At 37.6% G+C, this 27,903-nt stretch overlaps 1 protein-coding gene across 2 annotated transcripts in view; it reads right to left on the bottom strand.

The window, feature by feature from the left end:
- LRRC2 (leucine rich repeat containing 2) overlaps positions 1–27,903 on the bottom strand; it is a 76,929-nt gene that overhangs the window by 38,796 nt on the left and 10,230 nt on the right. For both annotated transcript variants that reach the window (XM_059492122.1, XM_059492123.1), the window contains exons 2-4: positions 26,669–26,814; positions 15,504–15,714; positions 2,371–2,527 (exon numbers count right to left, since the gene is read on the bottom strand). In XM_059492122.1, coding sequence (XP_059348105.1) covers positions 2,371–2,527; positions 15,504–15,714; positions 26,669–26,793 — 493 coding nt within the window. In that variant the 5' untranslated portion in view covers positions 26,794–26,814. The remainder of the gene's footprint in view (positions 1–2,370; positions 2,528–15,503; positions 15,715–26,668; positions 26,815–27,903) is intronic.

Consider the following 27,903-nt stretch of genomic DNA (forward strand, 5'->3'; position numbering starts at 1 on the left):
GGGTATCACTGCTTTGCTCTGTAACTGACATTCCAGCTGTTGCTAGTAAATTGTTCTTATCTCAATTCATGACCTTTACATTTTCTACCTCAAATTTTCGTCTCCACATGGCTGAAAGGGGATGGGAGAGGGAGAGAGGAATGAGTGAGTGACACATGGTTTGGAGTGCTTCAGTGGGAACATTAAATTAGGGAATACCACTTCTAATCCACAAACCGGAGACACTGAGGTGATGCAGAGTGTCCAGAGAAGGGCAACAGAGCTGGGGCGCACAAATTTTATGAGGTGCAGCTGAGGGAGCTGGTATTGTTGATCCTGGAGAAAAGCAAGGTGACCTTATCACTCTCTACTACAACTGCCTGAAAAGTAGGCTGTAGCAAAGTGAGGGTCAGTCTATTCTCCCATGTAAAAAGTGGGAGAAGTGAAAGGATGAGAGGCAATTACCTCAGGTTGCACAAGGGGATGTCTAGATTGGATATTAGATGAAAAGTTCTTCACTGAAAAGTTGGCCAGGCATTGGAACAGGCCACCCAAATAACAGGTAAAATTACCATCCTCGAAAATGCTAAAAAAAATGTGTGCATGTGTCACTTAGGTACATGATTTAGAGACGAACACCCTGGGGATAGGTTTATGGTTGGCCACAATGATCTTAGAGGTCATTTCCAATCTTAGCAATTCTGTAATTCTGAGATCTGTATTCATGCCTTTATTGTAGAAAGAGATTTAATAGCATTAGTGTTTGGGTTTTTTCGGAATCATTTTCATTAACAGTGCATAACATTATAAGAATAAAGAAAAATTTTCCTGCTTCTACCTGCCTCAATGGTTAAGCAACAACCCCTTAAAACTCTCTGTTCAATGACTTAGGGTAGCATCTGGCAGGAAACTAGCAGCCTTTCACTTTTCTTCCATGCTATTTCCACTGTCTTCCAAACTATGTCTTATAAGGTGTTTGTCCATTAAACTCACTGACCTATATGAGTTCTGCAATCGAAGTGCTGATAAAATAGTTAGTGCTCATTTTATGTCCATTATGTCCTGCTTGTGTCTTGTTTACTAGCTGTTGGTTTGTTTAGATGCTAGGCTGAAGCTATAAAATAGAACTCAATGTCTATGTAAAATTTTCTTTCTAAAATATAGTCCTAGTAAATAAATCAAAAACATGAGTGTTACTTGACTAATAGAATACTAAAAGAGTAGAAAGTTCTAGCTCAGATTTCTGTGTTTCAGGATGCTCCTCCTCTTTCTGTTTTTTCTTAGTTAAACTTTTGATATCAAGAGAGGTGAGGTTTTCAGTCATTAAACTGTTCTCTCTTAATGTACATAAGAAATGGCGCTCATGGGAAAAGCTCAGGACTGCTGTATTTCAAATTAAAGGCTGAGGTATCAGTACACCTAGGTACATGAGCTTGACACTGGCGAGCCCACAATGGGCCCAGTTTCTTCAGCTCTCAAACATGCCACCTGTTACAGCTATATTTTTTCATTGTAAGAATAGTAAATCCCTCTCAATACCAATACAATCTGTCAAACAAGCTTTTCTATTGTAAGACCTAAAAACATAGGTTAGGCAAGCATTAAAATTATTGTTACATAGCTTAAAATGGCAAGGGCCAAAGTATTTAAGCATTGAGAATTTGTTTCTCTAAAACTTATAACACCAGGTTGAGTAGATTTAGTTTAGATATCACAAAGAAATTCTTCACTGTAAGGGTGTTGAGGCACGGGCACAGGTTGCCTAGAAAAGTGGTGGAAACAATGTCCCTGGAAACATTCAAGGCTGGGTTGGAAGGGGCTCTGACCAACCTGGTCTAATGAAAGGTGTCCCTGCCCACAGCAATGGGGTTGGAACTAGAAGACCTTTAAAGTCCCTTCCAATTCAAATTTTTCTATGAATCAATTACTCTCTATGTCTTTAAAAAATTAAGATCATTATTGAACTCTTAAAAAAATTAAAATGTATATTTTTTGCAGGATTCTATTTTTTTTTCCTTTTTCCCACAATCTTATTTTCAATTCATCTTGTTTGAGGCTTAAAATTCTCTAATATTTCTATTTTTCTTAATCTGTAAGACATATAAAACACCACCTGTTCCCAGAAACTCTCCATCTATTGAATGCAAGCAATAACTGCCTTAGATAACAAAAATGTCCTAACATTTTCCTGTACCATATTCATAGCTCTCAGTGCAAATTTGAAAGTATAATTAAAGACAGAGAGATATAAAAATGTAGTGGGGACTGTTCAGTGTAAATGAGGAAGACAATTACCAGTAAATTAACAAGAATATCCATGGATGCTCATTTCCCTGCAATAGAGCTAAATGGCATGAGTATAAAGTATCTGAATATCTTGGACCAACTCACCAATTTCTGCTGGAAGATGGTTGATTTGATTTTTTGACAATTCCAGTACTCTCAGATCTTGAAATAGTGCAAGGTAGGCTGGAATGGTCTGTATCAATGTGTTGTACACATGCCATTCTTTCAGATAGATCTGCTCTTTCAGGGAATCTGGGAGTTCCTGTAAATGAAATAAGAACTGGTAAACAGAAAGCATGAACTTAGAATTTTGTTACTCTGTTTCCAAATAAGGAGAAAAATGCACTTTGCCTTAATTATCTTGATGTAGAATAGTAGTTTGCCAAAGCCTTACAGAAGCTGTCTGCTTTTGAGGAGGGCTGCAGCTGTCTTCATCACATATCCATTTTTTTAACTCCTAATGCAATTATTTGCTCTAAAACAGAAACCTATCTGAAGAACTCAATTTGTTTGGTGTCTCACACATTATTTCCTTTTTCCAGATGGAGGATTTCTTTAAAACACATTTCAGTGCTTTAATTCACACATCAAGATGTAGTAAAATGCAGCACAGAACAGAAGAGTGCATAGAGAATATCTAAATAGGGTTTGCTAAAAAAAAAAAAAGAGGTGTGATTTTGTTCTGAAAGCCTGCCAATGCTTCAAAACTTGTTTTCCAAGAGGGAACAGAAACCATTTCAGATACTATATACAAATATCACCTGGCTTAACTTCCTAAGATGCTGCAGCAATGTTTAAAAAAATTTAGAGGATTTCCTTAGAAACAATGAAATTGATTTTAAAATTTAAAAACAAAATCAAATTTTAAATCAGTCCACATTTGCAAGTAATTTTTATTTAGTCATGCAAAATCCTTTGCTTTCAAAATTCAAAATAATTTTGAAATTTCCTGTAATTTCTGACTTATTTTCAGATAATTCTATTTAACAAAAGTCTTCAATACATGAAAGAAACCTAAATTTATAAAGCTTTACATTCTTACAAAATTGCTTTAATTAATTGGTAGTCGCTTCAGATGTACATGTCTTTGTTTGAATTGTCACCAAATTCTTTGGACTTGAAATAGACAAAACTAAATTCCAAAAGTTGAAGATCAGATCATTTAACCCCCACTTTCTTAAGCATTGCATAATTTACCAGTCTGTCCTAGCTTTTATAACACTGTGCACAAGTAACATGTGGAATGAATAATCTGGAAGAGGTTCTGCCACTAACTTTGCTCTGTAAGAAGAGATGTGAGTGTTTCGGGCTTTGATTCTTTTATAAATTTCAGATTGTTTCCTATGCATGAAGAATATGGCACAGTAGGAATTACTGTTTTTCATAAAAATGATATTGCCCTCTTTTTTTTTCTCTCTAGATTTCATATTTTTCCCAAGACATTTGTAAGAATGACGCATTTGAAATTTTAATAGTGCTGAACTTCTGTATTAGCAATAGTGCTACTTAACTCTTAGTTAAATTAAAACATCTAAATATAATTATAGATATTCTGGACTGTTGATCAGAAGCCATTTTTTGGTTGTTATTGCCTCTCATTTTAGTTATTTTCAAATTTATGCATGCAGACATAACGCCTATGTTTTGTCTTTCTGGCTTGCTACGTTCCCTTCCATATTTAATATGATAATTTCATTTCTTACTTCACTTTCCGATTAGGTGTATGTGTGTATTGCATTGTGATCCATCTTCTTTATTTGCCAGTTTACGACAATTAAAAAATAAAATGCCTCAAGTGCCTCAGGGCTGGTAGGGAGAAACCTCTCCAACTTTGTGGCATTAGTTAGTATTTCTCATCTTCAGTGCTGCACATTTTTCTGCGGCAAAATAAAATAACAGAGGACAACAGCAAATGCAATTAGTATTCTCTTTCATATCTTTGAAGAATGGAAAATTCAGTACAGAGGAGATAGTATTTAGCTGGAGAGTTATAGATATCTCTGTAGGGAAAAAACATGATTCAGAGAGAGAGATTAATAAACGTATTGGAGAGGAAAAGACGTCTATATTAACAGACAATATATTCCACTCTATTTCTCCACACTGCAGGTCAGTCTCTGCTTTTCTATTGACATAAAGGGTTTTTTCACTTTATTGTCACAATACACTATCTGCAGCTCTTTGGTGGCAAATACAGACCTTTGTCCTCTGAAGCCAACAGCCACACTCTTCTCCCACACCGAAGGGAGAAGAAATAAGTTCTCCTTGATACATTGAAAACAGTGCAGCATACAAGGCTCTCTACCAGAGCAAGATCAAACTCATTCACCACTTCAGAAAAATTAAGCCAAAAAATGAAAAATATTTATTACTAATGCGTCACTTTTTTTTAACTCTTCATGTCTGCGTTAAGACTTGTTTAGAGCACCAAGATATTTCTGTGCAGCAACAGAAATGCATTTAGACACTACTTCAAAAGAATGGAAGTGGATTCCATTCTTCTACCAACTGCCAACTTGCTTTCATTTCCTGCGAATATTTCTCTATATATGACCATATTTACATTTTACGAATACAAGAATGCAAATACTTTGCTACTGTGTGCTTTTTCAATATTTTCCATTTTAAAATGTATTTATGTTTGTGTTGCTGAAACATAAATTGATGTGATATTTTGCTTCATTAGAAACTAGATAGGAATGGGAACTGAAACTTCCACAAGCTTTATGTTTGTTTTACTCTCTGATTCTCTTGTGTTCTTTTGTAATCTTCTGCTGCCATGCTAAAGCTGGCAGCCTGCTGATAAATTGCTGCGTGAAGACCTACACTTGGAGGATAGCCAGTCTTTTGCCTTTAACAGCAAAACAATACCTCAAACTTGTTTGATTTTTGGAAGCGAAAAAAGTTTTAAAAGGAAATAAATAACAAACATACAACTATTGCTGATTATAATATCTCTAATTAGAAGATAATTCACCTGCTAGACCTGAGTCTGAACTAAAACTGTGATCAAAGTTCTAAGTTTAAATTTGGTTTCTTTTCCAGCTCTATACTTTTATCTGTAATGGGCCAATATAAAATTTTGGATCCAAATCTCCCACTCTTTTAAAACAATGTGAAGCTAGTTCCAGGCACTCCCTGCTGCAGGTCCCCAGCACAACACTGACACTGTCCCCATGTCCCGCCTGTTGTCCCCAGCACAACTGTGTGTTCTCTTTCACCCAGTGTGTGAAAGGCTGATCCACACAAGCATTCTTTGATTAATTTACAGTTTTGCATAGAAAGGATTGCTGGGGGGCAAGCCATATACCTTAACAGGGCAATTCTATCAACACCTAGTTTATCCTTCGGATATCTGGACATCACTCCTCAGACACTGGCTGCCCAGGGTGGTGGCACCCCAAGCGGCTGAAGGCAGACAGGGCTGAGCTCAGCAGGGCCACAAGCACTGGGGCTGTGTGGGAGGGGATGGTTTAGGTCAGCTGGAGCCTCTGTGTGGAGAAAGCAGGGACTGCCAGGCATTTCTGCTTCCAGCTGGGTTCCCTCAGTCCCAGACAGCTCTGAGCTGTTATAAGGGTGCTGGGGTGTGGGGTCCATTGCCACAGCAGCACATTCCAGGGCCCTTTGTGATGCAGGGGTCTCATGGTGCCTAGAGACCATTGTTACACAGAGCCACGCCCTGACCCTGAGGTTACCTAGAGAGCACTAAGACTGGAGTGGCCAATCCCAGGAGAACACCTCCTTCAGAAGGTACCACTCTCCTCTCAGTGGCAGAGATTGCCAAAGAGGCACAGGGTGAAGGACTCAGGGGATGGGACCACCAACTCCCCTTCCTACTCCTCCTCCTCCTCTTCTTCCTCTACCTCCTCTTCATCTTTCTCCTCCTGCCCACAGGTGGGCCCCATGCAGCCATAGGCAGCACTGCAGGCAGACAACCACTGTGTGCCTCTCACCACTGAAACTCAAGAGATGTCCAAGGCAGCAGCTTCTGACTTCATCAAGCAGGTGACAGCAGCAGAAGCAGAGAGCCAGGGAGCTGCTGTGCACAGCCCCTGCAGCCCACCCCCCAGCTCCTCGCCAAGCCCTCTGGAAGCCCACATCCCCAGCAGGCGATGGGCAGGGGCAGCAGCAGGGGCAGTCCTGGAAGTACCAGAGACCAAGAAGATCTTGGTAGAGAAGAGGGAATGCTTGAAACTCTACAACCTCCAACACCAGTTTCAAGTGGAACACAATGAAATCCAAAGTTGGCGTGCTAGAAAAGAGAAGCCTCCCCCGCCCCTCACACATCAGGCGTGGTCAGAGTACTGGGGTTTTAACAACAGAACATCCCACCTCAGCAACCCACCTCTAAGAAACAGAGAAATGGACCCAATTTGGACCCTGTTTTATGAGCCCCCCTGGAAGGCTGAAATGAGGGGTATGAGGATTACAGCACCATCCAGAGCAGCAGACAGAGAGAGACAGGAATCTGTAATTCACAGGCCCGGCTGGTCACGCCCCAGCTCCTCCACATCAAGCCAGATGGAAGCTCATGTCGTCAGGAGGCAGCAAAGAAGACTGGCAACAGGGGCATTCCTGTCAGCAGCAGCAGCCAAGGCCTTGGCTAAGAGGGAGAAATACTGGGAAAATAGCAGAGGCCATAAGCTGTCCCAAGAAAAGGACAGGACAGACAAAAATTGGAGTACTAAGGAAGAGAGTTTTTCCATGCCCTTTCCACATGAGGCAAAGGAAGAGCACTGGGACAGTCAACTACACACACCCACAAAAACCAAATTGGATGTGCCAAGATGGGTCCATAACAGGCCTTCTTATGACCTGCATCTTATGTTTGGCTTGGACAAAGACATGGATTGGGAGGAAGAATGTTTTTTCAACTTTGAAGGTGATGACATGTGGGATATGAGAGAAAGAATCCCTTCCAGAGAAAACACTTTCTGGCAGGAGGAGTTGGCATGCAATAGGAAGTCATTTGTGCGTATCCCACGCACATCTGCACCTACAGCTGTCCCCATGCAACAGGCCTCCCTCTTCAGGAGGGCACTCGGTGCTCTGTGCAAGTTGTTCCAGTGCCCTTGCATCACGAGACAGCCAGAGTAATAGCATCCCCCTGCCAGCATCAGGTGGACCTCTGGAGATGGCAGCTGGTCCTAAGCCTGTGCAGAATCCCTGTAAAATCCCAAATGATAAGAGGTTAATGTGTATGTCTCAAGCAATATACAGATGGATAGCTGTGGATCAAGCCAAGTATTTTGCTAATAAAAGACAAGAATTGTTGATAATAACCAAGGATTTTTCGTAATAACATGTCATGGGAAAGAACAGGATGCTCTTCTTGAGAAGACAGCCACACAGTAGACTGTGCTGGCTCAGGCAGAGCAGCACTTTTACAGGACAAACCTGTTGTTGTACCTAAGCATGTGAACAAGGTGCAGCATTTGACTGCAGGGGGATATTAAGGCCACCCAAAACCCACAAAAGCTTTCAAGAAATGCATTTCTAGAAACGTCTGAAAGAATGGACTGTTCATGATGACAAATTTGCACAGCAAGTGGTATACCTGCCTTTAGGGCAGGAAAACCTCTTTATAAAAAGGACCTGCAGTCAAGTCCAGGGGGAATTTCTCATGTGATATTAGACTTGGGGATAAAGGAGATAATTGTTTCCACTCACTCTCCTTGTAACAATTCTGTTTGGCCAGTAAAAAAGCCAAACAGAAAATAGGGATTGACCATTAATTATGGAAAATTAAATGCTAATATTGCACCTTTAACAGCAGCAGTGCCTAACATTGCTGAGTTATTGCCATAGTACAGGAAGGCCATAATACACTTTCACCAAAAACCGCAGGGAGACTAGGACTCCTCCATGCTAGCACATTTTACTCTACCGCAAAAATATCTACAATTCCAGCAGATGAGGGGATAATAATATATTGATGATGTATTGATTAAGGGTCCAGACACAGATAAAGTGGGAAATATCCAAAACTATATTATTGAGCACCTTGAAGATGTAGGGTTAAAAGATCCCAGAGGATAAAATTCAGTGCCCTGTTTCAGAGAAAAAATCTTGGGAAGGGAGGTGCTGTTTGTGTCCCTGCTGAGACATTAACCTCAGTGTAGCAAGTAACTGTGCCACAAATAAAAAAGGAGGAAGGTCACCCAAGAAGCTCTGCCCATAGTCAGTCATCTCTGCACTTCTATCCCAATATGGTACCCCTTGACAAAGCACTGAGGGATGTTACCACTCCCAAGCACATACCCCACAGGCCTAATTTGGGACTTTTTCACCCTGTGGCTTGACTTTGGGCCCAGTTCCTGGAAACCAAGATGCACTGGACCCATATCCAACAGGCAGTATTTGTGCAATCCCTCATACCCACTGCCTGTTAAAGACTATTTTGGGCAATCCCTCATACCCACTGCCTGTTAAAGACTATTTTGGGCCCATAGTATCCCTAAATATAATTTATGGACTATAATGACACCTGGATTTGCAAGATGAGGAACTGTCTTGTACCATTTGGATTAGCTTTGAGATTTAAAATACACCTTATACAGTTATCAGACCACATCAAAGGGCAATAGAAAACATAACATGGCGAATGCATACATCAAGCAACTGGACAAAGTATGCCTCTGGAGAACTAAAATTGCAAGCCCAGCAAGTATCAAAAAAGGCTTTACAAGATCAATTTCTTAAAGAACAAAATATATATGGAATTCTAAATTTAGCCAACACAGAATGCTATATAACCATTCATTATGCCTCTACTTCCATTAAGGAAGCGTGAGCTAAGATGAAAGAAATAACTGGCTAAATTGCGGAATTGTTCAACCTATGAAGCCAAATGACTGGTTTAATGGCTGGAGCCCCACGTATACATCCTGGTTGATGTCTACATTCTGATCATTAGAATTCCTTAGGGTGGGGCTCATGGTTACTGCAACTTGGAATGACAATGTTAACTGGATTTATTTTCTAAATTATTGGAATGGTAATTGTTTCATACATGATTTATTGAGTTATCTCTTCTGCTTCATCCTTATTTTTCTCCCTCTGTATGGTATTTTCACATTACCACCATGGATGAAGAATGTGATCAAAGACTATGACCACGACCAAAATTTAAGTGCAAGGGGGTGTAAGGAAAGGTTTAATAACATTTGCAGCGTATTCTTTAAACAAGCACTTACTGGTAGCTATCTTCTGCTTGTACTATCTCCTCTATGACTTTATCTCTCTCTGCCTCCTCCCCACCTCTGTCTTTTTTTCCCCATTCTCTTAATAAGCTTGGTACACAAAGTAAAATTGGTGTTATACCAGTATTTGGTCTCATTTGCACCTTTATTTGGGCAGAGCAATTTAATATCAAATGGTAACAGTAATTTACTGATAAAAGCCTGTGAGCTTTTTTGGACCCTCTGGCTTTTGTCATCCCTTTCAATCGTGAGCATTTACAAGTCTGTGGTGGGACATCACAGTCCCAAGGGAGCAATGTGGGGGCCTTTTTGTGGCCATGTCAATCAAACAGGATGATTTGCCAACCCTCCTCACTTGTGCCCATTGCTTCTTGAGAGAAAAGAAATAGGAGAGCAGGCAAAGCCCACACCAACAGGCAGAGCAGGAGAACCCCCCTGCTCCTCTCCTATGGGCCAAGCAGAGACCCTGCCCTTAGCCTCTCCCATGCCTCTTGCACTCCAGCTCCTGACCAACTGGAGCCCAGAAGGAAAGAGGGATTACATCCCGGCAGAGCCACCAGGGTAAACATTCCCCAGGCGTTTTGGGTCACTGGTTATTTGGTGGACCTGGCAGTTAATGGATGGAATCAATGAACTTAAATGTCTTTTCAATCCTTACTGATTCTATGATTCTATGAAATATAGGATGTCATGAGACCCCCTTTAATAATAAATGTGGTCATGACTGAGTCAGGAATGTCTTTTTTGGTTTGGTTTGGTTTTTTTATTCCCAGAGGGAAATCTCTGGGGAAATCTCTGGAATTTACATAAGTGAAAGAGAGATTTTCCCTGTCCATTCAATGCAGCAATGTTTTTTGACTCTGTAGGAAATAAATACATCACTGTGAGAAACAGTTGGGAATAACAAATGGAAATTTTCTGTTCTCTGTGAAAATACATATTATGTTAGACAATAAAATTGTGAGAATAAATACAAATATAGTTATTTGTTGCCTTGTTTTGTGAGGAAATTAAATGCACAAAAATCATGATTCATGAGTAAAGAATTTTATCACCACTCACTTACTTGCACATCTGACATTAAAGTTTTTTAAAGTAGGTATGCATCCAAATCCTCTACTTAGGAAAAGTAGCATAGCCGAGAGCAGTCCTACTCTATATTTAAGGAGCATCATCAGCTTTCCTCTGCCAATATTGATATCACAGCATTTAAAAATTTGTTTATCCTGAATGTTTTGTGAAAAATATTTAAAATTCACTGATTCGCTAGAGAATAAACATTCATTAATTAATAGCAGAAAGCAAACACTCAGAGGGGAAAACCAGAGTTAAAGTGATTTAGTTTAAAAATTCATATGAATATTCATGGCATTATTTTGCCTCAGTTTCTAGTTCTAATGGTGCTGTTTCTCTGAAGAACTAATTTAGTTGAGTAGATACATGTTTATGTGTACAGAGGTTCTCAAGTGTTGCATCAATTGTGCTTTTTTTTTCTTAGGCATCCAATTCAAACACAAAATTCAAAGGTCTATAATCTAAACAGAGATACACACAAATATATATATTTCACAGTGTTTTTGCCTGTAAAACTCTCAAATAAGTAATTTTATTTTTCTGGAACATACCTTGGAAATAGGAAATTACTTGTGGCACAACATATCACTGTCATGCTTTCAAAGTCCCAAATGTTTTGCAAACAGAAGAAGAATTAGCAGACTCACTGCTGGGGCAATACAACCGGATTCTGCCCCTTTTTTATTATGAGAGAAAAAGAAGTGAAAACCCGTTCAATTTCATTCACAATGTCAGGTTGTGATTCTGTCATTATGAGACCAGACAATTTTTTATGGTATGCTTTTTTCTTACCTAACTGCAAATACTGATTGATTACTGTCCCCAGCTGGCAGAAATGCACACCCATGGGAGGTGGACACTTGAGTCACAGAACCACAGAATCACAGAATTAACTAGCTGAAACTCAACTGACCTTTGAGATCATTGAGTCCAGCCTATGACCTAACACCACCTTGTCAAACCGTGGCACCAAGTGCCACATCCACTCTTTTCCTAAACATCTTCAGGGGCAATGATTCCACAAACTCTCTGGGCAACCCATTCCAATACCCAATCATTCCTTCTGTGAAGAACTTTTCCCTAGTGTCCAGCCTAAAATATTCGTCCAATATGTAAAAGGGAGACAAGGATCCCTGAACCTTAAGGTTGTTGTCTAACAGCCCCAGCCAGATGGAGCTTTGGCAGGTAAGATTATGTCATAAATGTAGTTATCAACCACTGCCCATAGGCTGAAGCTACCTACATGGACAGGCATGGTAACCACAACCCAAGTTACAAAATGTCTTTCAGATTCAGAGGGACTTAATAAGGGTCTGCATAAAGAGAAAACATATTTTTCAGAATTCATATACTGTAAAATTAAGTTCAAGGCTCTTTAGCTACTACTTTGTGCCTACTTGTCTAACCTAGTATTTTTTGGTGGGAGCCTTTTACTTTCATGTGAGCTACACAGAACGCTGTAGTGTGTCATTCGCTCTTGCAATCTGACATTTTCTCCTTTTGTTTTCCTGTAATCAAGGTTGTTTTCATTTCTATAGTTATCCCTTTCAAGGCATGACCAGTGCCTTGTATCAAACCTGTATCATGTTTAAGACTGTTATTCTTGCTTTTAAGAAAACCTGATTTGTACTTGATTCTTCTAATTTCCGGTCTCTTTTCACTGATCTCACTGTCACTCTACCTTTGTTAAAAGCACAAACTGCAATGCTCCCCTGTCTACTTTAACACTGTGTCATAATTTAAAGCCACACTTTGGCTTTAAATCCGTAAATCACTCACTCTATTCATCTTCTTCACAGAAATATATGCCTTTAAGGAGTCGTGAACACTAAAAGTAGAAATATACCAGAAAGTGTTAAAGGCTAATTATTACAAAATTATTACCCTTTTTTCCCTTACTATTTTGTTGATGTCAAAGAGCTTTATCTTTTCTCAGATCTGTTAAAATAATTACTTTAGAAGGAACAGTGGGTCTCCACCTAGTGAAAATACATTATCATATAAACAATATTTGAGAAGTAGAGAAAAAGGTGGCACAAAATCTAAAAGGAAGGAATTCCTATTAGGAATTCAAAACATGTGATCTGCTCTGATTTTCACCTTTACTAAGGTTCTCAGAAGAGCGTCTGACATTATTTTCAAAAAGGCACGACCTAGATTATTTTCAAAATATTTACTCAAGCTATCCCAAACTCTTGTGACTGGGTGAATACAGTTATGTATCCACAAGTACTCTGCTGTGCAGGGTATCCTCAGAGATAAGGAGAGACCATGTCCTCCAGGTGCCAGATAGCCTCATGGGGTTTTTGCTGAAGCATTACCAAAGCCAATGACTACATCTCTCAACTGCTAGGCTAATAGTTTTTCTGAATGAACTTAAGGGTCTTCTCCAGGCAAAACAATTTTATGGTTCCATCACAGAGTGTTTTACAAATTCCCTTTTTAACCTCCTACTCCACATTGCAGTATCAGTAAGCCAGATGCTATATGAATATGGAGCACAAAGCAGCAGCTTCTTTCCAACCAGGCTACATTTTTACCATCTAGACAGCCTGGGCACTCTGACCTATGAAAAGGATGTGTTAAAGCCACATCCCTATGCTGGGGATTACTCCTCTGTGTGACTTAGCTTCCCAGCATCCATAAAAAGAAATGGTATAGCTCAGAAGCAAGCCTTGTTCTCAAAATTAAACCTCTAAGTCACACCAACAACCTACTCAGATTTAGCTATCAACTGTCTAGAGGATATATTACTGCTTCATTGATGGGAGAAAAGGGGAAACATAATAGAAATACTTATCAGGTAAAAGGAAGATAGAAGATTCAGCAGCTGGTCCCCAAATGGATACTTTACAGGACTGTGCTCTTTGCTGCTGCCAATGGTAAGTGGCCAGTCAACAGCAAATCCAGCTTGTTATGTGCCCATAAATCTGCACAGGTAATCCCAGCTCTGACTTCTCCAATTCCCTGAGTGCTTAATTACCGAAACTTTCAAGTCATAGATGCATTTGTGCGCAAAACACAAAAAGAACCTAAACCACAATTGATACCACAGCTCCCAGCTACATAACATACAGACTTCTCTGAGAAAACTGTCATATGTCCACATATTTTATTCATGTGCAGATTGCAAGACTGCAGCATTGGTTTTATAGTCTAAAAATTCATTTTGCTTAAATGTGAATATTTTCTTTTTGTGAGAAAGTAATAGGAGAAAAGACGATACTATCTGATTCTGTCTTTGATTCAGAAACAACAGTTCAGATTTTAAAAAGCAAAATTAGTGGTGTGATTTGTACAAGAGACATAAATTTCTGCAGTAAGTGGATATACACTTCTTTCAGAACTTTGTCAAGTGAGTTTTCACACCTTTAAAATAATTGTCATCTGTTAGAAAGTGACATTTCAATTTTAAAGGAGCACTGATCTAAATAAATCAGCTGTTATTGTATTTTTGTCTGCAGACATCTGAACTGTGTAAGTTTATTGTTGAAACAGGAAACCCACTTTAGCTAGGCAAGAGCTGGACAATGAGACTTGAGGGCTGTTTTATATGGACACACTGAGCATCTGATAAGAAGATATCAAAACCCATGGTGGTTAGGAATGTACTGCTCAAAGTGGCATAATATACATAACAGTACATCAATTTCTCTTAAATGGAGTTTTTCAGAACATCTAATTAAAATTAAATATTCTGGAAAACATAACAACACGTGCATGTTTGATTTTGTCTCCTAATGTAAAGCCTAGTTTATTATGCCAAAGCAAAATTTTAATGGTTTGACAAAAGGGAATAAGCAACAGAGAATTGTGCAACTCTCTACACCCTGATACATTGAAGATATTTGCAGGTTCTACTATATCAGTGTCTAAGTAGCTATAATCCCTTTCTCTTGTTTGTTTTTTTTTTTCTTAAAGTACCTCTAAACTAAAGTACCTGTTAACTAAGGTTTACAATACCCAAAAGAATGCAGTATTTAACTACACATCTTAAACATAATTTTCAAAATCCCAAGTTCTTGAATGAAGACATATGGTGATGTGTTAGCACCCCAACAACCAGTCCTACCAGGTCAGTGATTGGTATCAGTTGAAGAAAGAGTCTCCTTAGTAGAGCTGAATGGGAATCAGGTTTTTCTATAGCCCAGAAATTTCAAATATTTTATGTTTATTCAGAAGGAAATTAAAGCAAAGAAAAAAAATGGAAATTGAAAAAGAAACCACCATGAGATTCAAGATCAAATCTAGGATAAAGTTACACTTCAGGCCAATCAAAAAATAATTCTAGCTTCTTTATCAACATTTTGACTTCTATTTTTTTGGAATGACAATACCACATGAAAAATTCAAAATTTTAATTTCACTTCATCATTAATAACAAATAGAGTTCAATCAAAGCTTTTAAAATTCCAGAAATCTTCAGACTAGCTGTAACCCAACTTGCTCAATTTCAAGCCAGCACTAATTCATGTCTTATCTTCAAGCTGCTATTTCACATCAAACATATCTGCAATTCAAATGCAGCATTTTTTCAGTAGGACCCTTGTGGATTGATGCTAATATTAGTTTTAAACTGAGCAGAGCTTGAGAAAGTGTTATCACACCATTAGAGCAATAACACAGATCTCTGATTAGTAGAAGACAGCAATAAGCCAACAAATATTATTTTCATGTCTCTTTGTGCACTGGGGAATTTTAGAGAAAGAGACCTTGTAATATTATTGCCCATACCAAAATTTTTGAGGGGGATGAATTACATGTATCAGCAGAGAATTTAAAATACTCATACCTGAAAATGAAACCACTATTTCAGGCTGAGGTAGAAAATACTTTTGGTCACTTCTAACACTGAGTAAAAGCATCAATTTCATATTTGCCATAAAAAGGGTGAGATTAAAATATACAGTCTAAGAAATCCAAACTCTTCAGTAACAGAAACATATATTCCATTAGATTTACCGTCCACTGTTCTCCAGAAAGTTGAAAAATAAACTTGTTTTGTTCTTTATTTACTCCATCTGACAAGGCATGACTCTCCTTGAGCTGAGGATTCTTTCCATGGGTGTCCAGGTTCTTCTCATTGGTGTCCACAAAGCCATTCTTGAGGTATTTTGATTGAGGAATACCTTTCTTACGGCACTCTAGTATAAAATTCCATTCCTGTTTTATCCTGAAATAATACCAAAAAATGCTCATGTAAAAAAAATACGGCAGGTAAGTTCTAAAGTTTAATCTGTGTTTGCAGAAGTACTTATTTAAATATAATTATTCATCTAAGGTATTGACTATTTTTTATATATGTATACTAAGAAAATATGCATTTCCTGGAGTTACATTGAGATTTTCTAGACTTACGTATAGATTTCAAGTGATCAGGATTTCATTCACTGACTATAAAACAGTGAGACCCAGAGAATAACAGAAAAGTGGAGACTGAGCAAACTCTTACAGAAAAGAGCAAAAATTATACCCTTTATTTTGGTAGGATAGGAAATATATTCTCACAGAACAAATTACATGCATAAACAAAATAAAGTTTCTGGTGATATAGGAAAGCATTTTCTTTGGGGAAAAAAATATATGAAGTGCCTTTTTCCCCTGCTCTTTCTGGATCAAGTATAATGATATATTTTAATTTTTACACCAATATCTTCTTAGAAGGTAAAGCTCAAAGTTATCACATGCCAACTGATTTCAGATTCAGTTTCAGTATAGCTTCTACATCACCTCCACAGCAACCTTTTTCTCATAGCTTCAGGAGCAAATTCAATCTGGTATAATTAAGCATTGTCAAGAGTTCATGCTTTTAGTTAGGAGAGATTTATTTCAGTTTAGTCAATTAAAGAACTTGTTGATTAACTAAAACAAGCCTTTCTTACACCAAAACAAGACTCTACAGGGTTCATTGTATCATAAATCTGACTTCACACTTTGAATTCTATATCCTGTGGTACATGAGACTCATTTATGCCATCTCCATCCTCTGACAGAAACTTTAATCTAAAGGATTGAAGAAAACTGAGAGCTTAAGGAGGACACAAAGTTCAGGATAAAGTAGCCCTAGAGAAAGCAAATGCGTTATGTCCCAGAAAGAGAAACACATGCAAATTTAATAAGTTCAAATAGGAAGTAACAAAATCTTTACACGTATTACCACTTAATCATGGGGTTCTTCTCTACAATGCTAGGATGTAAAAAAAAAAAAAGTCACATGAAACAGAATCATGAAAAAATAGAATTATTTGGGCTGGAAGGGATGCTGAAGATCATCTATTTCCAACCCCAATGCCATGGGCAGGGACACCTTCCACTAGACCAGGTTGCTCAAGTTCTCCCCTCAGCCACAAACGAACCTTGAACACTTCCAGGGATGGGGCATCCATAGCTTCTCTGAGCAACTTATTTCAGTGCCTCATCACCCTCAGTAAAGAATTTCTTCCTAATATCTAGTCTAAACTTACTCTCAGTTTGAAGGCATTCTCCCTTGTCTTGTCACTACAGTCCCTGCCAGAGAGACTCTCTGGCTTCCATGTAGCCCCTCTTCAGATAATAGAAGGTTGCTATGAGGTCTCCAAGTAACTTCCTCTTCTCCAGGCTGAGCCACCCAAAGTTTCTCAGCCTGTCTTCACAAGGGAGGTGCTCCAGTCCTCTTATCAATTTCATGGCCTCCTCTGGGCTTTCTCAAACAAGTCCATATTATCTTTATTTTGGGGGCTCCAGAGCTGGATGTGGAGTCTCACAAGAGCAGAGCAGAGGAATGGAATCACCTCCCCTGACCTGCTTTTGATGCTCAGGAGGCAGCTGCTTTCTGGACTGTAAACACACATTGCTGGTTTTTTCTCAAATATCACCTGCAAGTCTTCTCAGGACTGCTCTCAATCAATTCCATGCTTTGCCTGTAATATGTCTGGGATCACCTCAACGCAGGTGCAGCACCTTGCATTTCATTTTGTTGAATTTCATGAGTATTGCACAAATCCACCTCTCAAGCCTGTCAAGGTCCCTCTGGGTGGCATCCCTTCCCTCCAGCATGACTGCAGCACATAGCTTGGTGTTGTCAGTGAATTTGCTAAGGGTACCCTTGATCCCGCTGTCCATGTTGCCAAAGCAGGGATACTGAGCAGCCTTGGCCCCAGCGCTGACTCCTGAGGGACACCACTCATTACTTGGTCATTGGTCCACTGGCCACAACGCTTTGCATGCAGCCACCCAGCCAGGACTTTATCCACCAGAGGGTCCATCCCTCAGATCCATGACCCCTATTTAGAGTCAAACATGGCATGCGAGACAGCATTGAACATTTTGCATAAGTCCAGGTAGATGATGTCAATTGCTTTGCCCCTATCCACCAATGTCATGGTTCCATCATAAAAAACTCCCAGATTTGTCAGTATTAAAATGAGAATGTCTGGTTTTAAGCCACATGCAAGAAACCAATTGCAAACTTTGGTGAAAGAAGCTTGTCTCAAAATCTTATTGAAATAAATTATTTTTGGACACTCATAACAGGATATGAAACCACAGTGTAGAGCACTCTTATGGATAAAGTGTTGACAGACTATAGGAAGACAGGACAAACTCAGACTAAGCACATTCTAATGAAGAGACAGTAAGGATCTCTTTGTCCCTTATTTCAAAAATTACAGAAATATTTTTTAAAAGATAAAATTGTATTTATCTTCAAATGAAAAAAAATTAGAAAGAAACATGAGCTCTGACAAACATCAAAAAAGCAAATGAAGTTACTGCAGGTATACAAATGAGTAGGAAAAGGATTTGTAGCATATCAGATTAAGGAAGCTTCACAAAGATGATGGGAATAACTTCTCAAAATATGAAAGGAGAAATAAAGGAATAGTTATAGAAGTTATTGATAGCTGCAGAAATGTTATTCATTCTTGGCTTCGGTTTTCATTAGAGAGATCAAGATCTACTTCACAAGTCAACATCTGGAAGAATTCCAGGTGTTAAAAAGTATCAGTAGGGGAGGTGTGAGAATACTAAAATATATTTGAAATAAATCTCCTAGTTTCTCTCAGAGTCTATTGCATTGTGGAATGTTTCATACCACAGCAAGCTGTGATATATAAGTGAGTTAAGAAAAAATAGACTGGACCGACAGAAAACCATTCAGCCCAGGGAGTCCCTAGAGTGAACTAAAGGTGTTAGCACAGTCAAGATGTTAGCACAGTCAAGGTGTTAGCACAGTTCACCAACTGTTCACAATATCTTGACTGATATTGTCTGAGTTTACTTAATACAACAAAAACAAGAAAATAGATTAAAGCAGATACAGCTCCTTAGCCCACACTGTGATATGTAAACAAGTTGTGGATAATATTTCTGAATTTTCTGAGGGAGAAATATCCAAATATCTGATACCACCAAGCAGCCCTGCTATGGGTATCCCCACCAGCTGTAGTCTAGAAGTGCTGAGATGACAAGAGTTTTCCATACCAGAAGACATGATAGTTCAAAAACCTTTCAGATGCTTTGACACGAGGCAGTTCAATTTTTAGTGCTGATTTTAACAATCTGTCATTTGTACAGCAGAAAATATCAACACAACTGAGTGCGGATATTGTAATAGCAAGAGGTTGCTAGGAAAAGCTACCAAACAATAGTTCCATATACTATATGGAAAAATAAACAAGACACAAAACACCTACTCATATTTTGTTCCAAAACTTGTGTACCAGTGAGTATAGCTATATAGATATAGAAGCTCTGTACGGCTAGGAGGTGAAGTGGTATGGGAAAGGTGTTAAGAGAGAAAAATTATCTGAACAAATAAGACGCAGGAGCCATAAGGATCATAGGATCAAACGAGTAGAATTCCTTTTATCTGAAATATTCCAGATTTTACTTACCACTGCTGTTCTGCTCTTTCTGACATTCTCCAGTCCTCCAGACAGAGTTTTCTGTCCTTCTCTGAAGCTTAATTCTGCATTACTACCCTCTCATTTCCATGGAATTCGTTCATTTTCTATCAAAGCAATAAATATTTCACTCAGTGCATACTTTAGTGCACTGAAAAAAAATGCACAAAGTGCAATACAAAATGGGGAATTTTGTGTTCATTGCTCTTCTTTCAAGCCCAAAATATGACTGGCTCATTCCTGACAGTATAAATTCTAAGAATGTTAGAAACTTAACAGAAATAAGAGGTCTTAATAAAAAAGTAAGTAAATAAAAGAATAAAGTAAGCTGCATTAATAAAGTAAAAAGTAAGCTGCATTACTACACATAAGTGCTGGCTCTGTCAGGTAGACCCTAGGAACACTAGAGTAGAGGGCTCAGAGGGTCTAAAACTTTACTCTCTCAAAACAAGGAATTTAAAAAGTGCTAAGAAGGGAGTTACATTAAAGCAGAAAAAACAAACTGCCCTCTGACAGTCTGCTGATAACATGTATAAAACACAAAAGTCAGGAGGTCATTGCTAGCCAAAATATATACAGCAAAAATGGTTGTTAAGCAAATCAGTCAGTGATTTACCTCAGAAGAAAGACAGGGGTTAAAAATCAAATCTACTAGGGAACTCAGCATGTATATTGCACACTGATATGGAAATCCCGTGTCAAATTTTCTCTTTACTTGTACATTAAGTTATGGCAACATGCTCTGTTAGGCTTTTAAAGAATGCAGGTATCATATACAAGCACATTTAGAACAGATGGAAGGTGAATTAATAATGGAGCAACGAAAGTGCATAATTTTGTACAGTACATCTCAGAATGAAAACATTATATTTCCCATGGGCAAAGAGTCTAATAATTTACAACACCTGGCTTTACCCTCAAGTTACATACCACCCAAATTAATCACTATGAGCCTTACTGGCCTGGAGTTGCAAATTATATCAAGCCAGTGTGTATCGTGAAGAAAAGATGACAAAGCTGTAAATTTGCAGGTTCTGTTGAGACCAAACCAAAGGGATCTATTTGGCTACATGGCTGTCATTCTGCTCTGTCATTGTCCAAAAATTGAGATGATGGTACTTTTTAAAGGATCATTATGAAAATAAATACATTTTAAAATCTTCATTTAGTGACAATCCTCAAATTATACAGAATTTTCACCATTTTTGTCATATCAGGAGGCTATTACGTGAATCTTTAGGAAAGATATCTAAAAGAAAAGGCATCTAAACCATTGAGGCAAAAAGAAAAGAGATATTCACGCAAATAAAATAATCTTTTAATTACTAATATACATTTAAGAAGTAATATTTGGTCTTGGCACTTTAAAGACTCCTAATATTCCAGAAAAACATTTCCACATATGACAAATAAGTTAAAAAACCTCAGCTCTCCTGAACTTTATATCCTTTTAATACTATTTAACAATAAAATATTTTCATCTTCCTCTAGGCCTCGATCAAGCAGTTAAAGTCAGATTAAAAAAAAACCCACAATTATTTTCAATAGTAAGAAAAATGAAGGCACTAAAGTCAAGACTCATTTAGGTGGGATTATGAATACAAGAAATATTTTTCTTGGACAAAGGGCCCAGATGAAGTGCAAGGTTCCAACTCAGCTAACTATTATAGTATTTCCTCTTCAATCATACAAATAGTTCCCCTAATTTTAAAAAAGGCTGGTTGCATGCTGCTTATGTTTGTCAAAAATAAAAGGAACATTAAGTTTCATATCTATATATCTGTAACACAAAAGCACACCTGTCACTAACGCAGATGTATGTGGTATAGAGGAATTTTACTCTGGCAAGTTATTTTCCAATATACTGCCTTTTTACAGTAAGCTTTCAGGACAATACGTTGCAGTTATGAAACAAGATCAGCAGGGAAACAGAAGATTCAAGTATTTTCATTTTGGTTAGTGCTGTGTTCCTCTTCAGGTAATCATTTCCTAAATGCTACTTCACTATTGGAGTGTACCTTCAGAAGAAAGATTCACGGCATATATTTTTCATTATTATTGTACATATTTCTTTTCAAGGACATGGTAGTTCCCTTCTTGAAATTTTATTTTCTCCAGCAAAATAATGGATCTAATCAACCTGATGCAAAGAATTACTCTACAATAATCCCAGTGATTGGACCCTTCAAAGGAGCAACCAATTTGGAAATGAAGTGTGCATGGGTAGGGATTTCAGAGCCATCAAGGCAAATGAGTTTCTTTCAATTGCTCTTCCTTCAGCAGGTATACTCTGCTCAATATCTGACTAGAAGCCCTTGGAGGAAAGCTGTGATTCCTAGGTAGGGAAAGGAAGTTTCGTTAGATGGCACTCTTTCCTCTAAGCCAGGGCACAAGAATTGACTGGGACACTACATGGTGACACCAGTTTAGAACTCCTGAGCAATGTCTAAATCAGAGTCACTAGCTGCACAGGATCATTAAATAATCCTATGGAATTTTTAGAAGACCATCAAAGTAGAACTGGAGCTCAGCCCAGAATAATATTCCTGATGGATGAGTAACATTTGCTTCAAATTCAATTGGATTGATTCAATTTCAGTATCACTGCCAGGCTCTTCCATGCAATTTAAAGGATTGCGGCTGAACATCAGCTTTTGTCTTACAATGCACTGCTGTGCATTACTTTAGACACATGGTCTGTATGCACAAGGGCCTACAAACAAAGGGAAATAACACAGTATTTTTATTAGTGCTGAAAATCGAAACCAAAACTGCTAACTGCAATTTGTGTTTGTGGCCAAGAGACTGCCAACTCCAGTTTTAGACTAGCTTGGAAATAGTTCTGCATTGGGTATTGAGTAGGAGAGTAAAAATAAACATAACAAATGAAATCTTAGTTAAGGTACAAATAGAGTTATAACACTGAAGTTTGGCAGAGTGATAGAGATAAATATTTTTAATTAAACTTGTAAACTCTCAGGGGGAAAAAAAAGTCAGTCTGCCAGCAAGGTGTAGTTTTCTTGTTGCTTTTTATTTTTAATATTCAAGAGATATATAACTCAAAAAATAATACATGCACATTGACTTACATGCACATAGCCAGACTTAGAGAAGAAATTTTTGAAGAAGAGACAGCGGAAGAAATAGCTGAACAAACTTTTATTTTTGCTGCATGTTTGTTGGTGGACAGAAAAGACTGTGCCATTTCACAGCAAAGATTTAGATAGCTAATCTGGGCAAACAGCTCTGGCATTTCCTCACTGAGATGTTTAATTTGTTAGCCTTCAAATTTATTTTACCTACTTCTCACACAAACAACAAACATGTTGCCATCCCTCAAAAAAAAACCCCTAACTATAAACATTCATTCTTTTTCCCTAAAAATAAAAAGACAAAAAAAGATAAAAGAAAACAAGTAAAAAAGAATTCTCGATGAGAAAAATCATCATACCACATCAAGGTCATCAAGCATTCAGGATTTTGGGGAACAATAAAAGATGGCTTTAACAAAAGATCACCACTACAAAAATCTAGAAGATTAAATATAAAATAGTGCTATAAATACACGCTTTTTTCCATAATATGCCCTTTCATAAACATATAGGAAATCTCACGACAGTGCACACATTTTTTATCAGTTTGTGGTTCATATCCTATGAGAGATTTTAAATGGACTTGTCTGACAGGACCAAGAAGATAAAATGAAAAAAAGCCTACTCAAAACTGTTCCATTTCTTTTTGTTTTATATTTAGTTGTTGGTTTACATGTGTTCTTTAAACTGCCACACTTTCACAGTCCCACAAAACCAAAGAGGAAACAGAGGACCTAATTAAATCCATAAAGAAAATAAATATCTACCTTGCAAACAAATCTTTACAAGACCTCAGCATTAATGCTCAGCTGAAGCTTTTCATTCATTTGTGGGATTTTCCTCTGAAGAAAATCTTCTGTCAAAAATTATCGTACAACTTACAGTTTAATGAGGCTACATGAACTAAATCACCTTGCCCCAAGGCAAACAGAGGTCCCTAGAGGCTGGTTGGGAGTTTGTCCTTGAATAATACATATTACATTTCACTGCATATTATCAGGTCATTTTACATAGTAACACAGCATATAAAGGAACTGCACAATCTCAAAGGCATTAGCAAATTATAACCTCTTTGAGGAAAAATGTTTAAAAAAACCCCACAAAAACAGAAACAAATACAAAAAAAAAAAAATAAACCCACCCAAACTCTGCTGCATGAGTGTATTTGCAGAGAAACTCTATTAATTTCAACACTAATTAAGAATTCACTCTGACTTCTGATAAAAGTGAATATCTAGAGCCTCAAATCCTAGAATGTAGTCTTCATTTCAGGAAAGTCCCCTCTCTAAATATCTTTTGGGAATAATCCTTTTGGATCAAAAGTACTTTCTTACTGTGGCACAGTATGAACTTGCATTGATTTCAGTGGACCTACCCAACAATAGTAAAATTTTAATCCCTGAGTATGATGCCTGAATTTAGTCAATGTAGAACTCCATAAAATAATGAAATGTATTTATACATGGAAACATTACTTCTATTATTTAATTAGAAATACAATTTTATCTATACTTTCAAGCTAAAGCTTGAAAGTATAGATAAAATTGTATTTCAAGCTCAAAATCAACAAAGTGTTCTCATATTTTTGATCCAACATATGAGAGCACTGAAAAGCATGTAAGAAATAACTTGTGAGCTGACATTTAGGACCTAAATGCCAATGGTCACTGCACACCTCATAAAACAAAGAGCATTTTCTTTTAACTGAATTTGGCATATTATTACTAATATTCTTATTACTTTGACCATTATTCTGTCAGCTTTGACCATTCTACAAGGCCTGCACCAAGAGAATGAACATGAACTTTGCTGTTTGCTTCAGTGGGTGAAATACTGATCACTCATACTCAGGAGACAAAGTCTAATGTATTTCCTCCTTTTTTTCCCAGGAGCTCTACAAGTAGAACTAACTGGAAAGCAATCTGAGTACACGAAGACACACAACTAAACAAAGTACAATACACAAATTGCAATTATTTAAAGGAAGAAGAAGATCCTTTGCACATGCAGTGGGTGCACCTGGGAACTCTAATTTCTGTGCATTATATCTCAAATTTCCTATCTTTGAGTGAGAATTAATTTGGACTTCATTAGTGGAAAAAAATGCAGAAAAAGCGCTGAAGCTCCACTCTTTCAGATAGAAGTGTGTCTAAAATAATTAACAACAGGCAGAAAAAAAACAGGGAGAATGCATTGGTTTCATGGAAAATACAAGTTACTATCAGAACTTATTCTTAACATATTCTTAACTGACAAAAGCCATGGGAGCTCAAATTAACTACCTCAGAGGACATAAGGCTGCCCTTATTCCCTCTTACAGAGAGAGCTTACCATGCAACATTTGCTTTTGTACTAGTGAACTCAAAAGTTATCTTCTGCACCACAGAAAAGCAAAACCAAAAAAAAAAAAAGTGGCAGGGAAATTTTGACATGTTGTCCACATTAGGACAGAAATAAGGTTTGATCAAGTTGAATCCCCAGTCCTTTCACTTGTGCTTTCTACCATAAGGGAAACAGCAAACATCCATCTCTCAGCTGTCATGGTTTAACCCCAAATGGTAACCAAAGACCACACAGACATTTACTCCCCAGCACCCCCAGCATCTGCCTGGGCAGAAGAATCAGGATAAAAAAGTAACACTTCAGCATTGAGTTAAGAATAGTTTAATAATAGAAACAAAGTAAAATATTATAATAATATTAATATTCATTGCAATAATAATAATGAAAAGAGAGAAAGAAAACCCAAGATAAATAAATTATGTCAAATACTACCTGCTCACACACTCCTAGTTGATTTCTGAGAATCAAAATCACTCTCTTCTGGCCAATTCCACCAATTTATATAGTGAGAAGAAAGTTCTATGGTATGGAATATCACGTTCAGGTCAGCTGTCCTGGCTGTGCTCCCTGCCAGCTCTTTGTTCAGCCCCTCACCAGCGGAGAATGAAACGCTGGAAAGTCCTTGGCTTAGCATAAGCACTACTTAGCAACAATCCAAACAGCAGTGTGTTATCAAAATTATTCTCATACTGAATCCAACACACAGCACTGTACCAGTTACTAAGAGGAAAACTAACTCTATCCTACTTGAAACCAGGACACAGCTCACACCAAAATGAATGCTTATCCTTGTTAGAGAATTCAATCTGAAGGATGAACTGCTTTATTTCCTTTTTTTTTCTTCTGTTTTTTTTAGGATTACAGTTTTTATTGTAAGCTTTGGTAGAGGTGGGAAAACCAAGACTGCTTCTATGGCTGTTTTGAAGTGAAAGGTCCCATGGAAAGGACCGTCAGACTCTGTGTTATCCTGGTCTCCTCCTGCTCTGTCGCCAGTGCAGCTGCCCTGGCAGTGAGAATCTACTAGTGAGGGTGTCCTGAGAGCGCTGAAACACCACTCAAAGGTTCAATGCAATTGTGGTCTTAAACAAGGGCACTGTTTTACCCTGTGCGTTTTATCTTTAAAACAGAACGTGATTTCTTTTTTTTTTCTCTTCTCAGAGGGAGGAAATTGATAAATCCTACATTTCCAAACTTTCCAATGCAGTTTAATATTTAACAGTGTCTTATGGGAAACAAAACATTGTTTAAAGAAAATATAAATTCAGTATAATAAAAGAAATAAAGAAAAAAATGACATAATAATTCTTATTCTCTTTGATACTTCCTATTCAGATGCAATTGAATATGTCCACTTCTTTAACTCCTTTTCTTTCTTCTCTCAACACAATAAAATACTTAAAGTATTTCTTAGTACTGAAACCTGTGAGCATATGTTCACTAATTCTATAATTCCTACTTTTATGCAGTATATTAAAAAAGGTACAAAAATATGTTATTTTTCTCTTCAATTTATGTCTATGGTAAACAATAAAATATATCATTAATATAGCATGATCTATAGGAAAGAGCAGAAACTAATGAAACATAAGTATTGTTTGTGCTGCATTTCTCTAACTATCACTTGAGGAAAGGAAGTAAGATGCCATTGAAATCAAATCCAAACCCCTAAATTTTAATAATCAACAATTATTTTTAGTATATTTATGATATTTGTTACCTCTATTTCTATTTATTATATTTACTATATGGCAATATTAGTGGATACTAAGAACAGATTTGGTTAAAATTAATAACACAAAAGTTGTCTTACTTCTCCAATGCACTTTGTTCTAATCTTTCTTTCTCCTTCCTCTGACGTTCTTTGCTCTTCTTAACTCGAGTTTCCCACAGTCCTCTTATGACAGAAAAGTCAAATATTATCACCTGATGCCCCATATTGTTGACATTAAGCTTCTCCTGCAAAAACAAACCAACTCTTCAGAAAAAGGAATAATGAGAAAAATAAAGCTCCAAACTATCAGGTTTCATGAAAATTGTCTGGGGAAAAGAGCTGAAGTCATAAGAAATATTAACATAGTATGATTTCCATCTTGTCCAATTTATCAAGGGTTTTGTGCTGGCAGTAATCAATGTAGCATACATCAATGTAGCATACTATTCATTTCTACATAAAATCCATGGCAACAGCTACACATTGAATTTTCCTTACATTTTTTCCTTTTCAAGTTGCAAAAAAAATACTGGTTTGATTAAGTAACACTGATGAAAATAGCTTTAAAGGCTTTGCATTTTTAATAATTTCTGTGACTAATATTAAAATGAATGCTCATAAAGAATTTATTCATTTTAAATCATGCAAAAGCACTTCATCTGGAGTTGTTGTGTATTGATATTTATGACCTCAAGCTATCCTGTTTCAATGGAATTTGTGAAATTCCTGTGTTCCCATAAGTATCTGCTTATCTGTGAAAGCCATCAAAAGACCAGCCCCACAACACACAAAAAAATTCACCGAAGGCAGGAGACACGGGGAAGGCTTGAAGAACACATCATGGTCCCCACTTACTAACATGTCTTTATTCTGGCCAGTCAACAAGGTTGACTATGCAGCAGCCAGAAGAGTCGTGGCCAGGACCCTGAGGTTCTTCACTTCAGCACATGGTAAGCTAGTCACACCTGCCTTTTTCACTTTACTGGAGTGCACAGTCAGATAACGCCAGGTCATAATGAGCAATCACACGTGAATCATTCACCTGTCCTGTACATTGTTATTAGTATTGTTGTTACTGTTATTTTTTTTTTATTTCATTGTTTTTTCCACTAAATCATTCTTATCTCAACCTATGATCTTTACTTTTTTGTGCCTCCATTCTTCTCTTGGTCCTGCTACAGGGGAAGACAGGCACAGTGAGAAAGCAGCGCATTGTCTGGTGTGTTTTGAGGAGGAACACTAAATTGGGGAATTAGGAATTCCTAAACCACAACAGACATGGAAACACATTCCAATAGTCAGAGACTTGGTATCAGTGTATCAGGTTGCACACA

Source organism: Ammospiza nelsoni, chromosome Z (genome assembly GCF_027579445.1).
Source record: "Ammospiza nelsoni isolate bAmmNel1 chromosome Z, bAmmNel1.pri, whole genome shotgun sequence".
NCBI classification, from domain to species: domain Eukaryota; kingdom Metazoa; phylum Chordata; class Aves; order Passeriformes; family Passerellidae; genus Ammospiza; species Ammospiza nelsoni.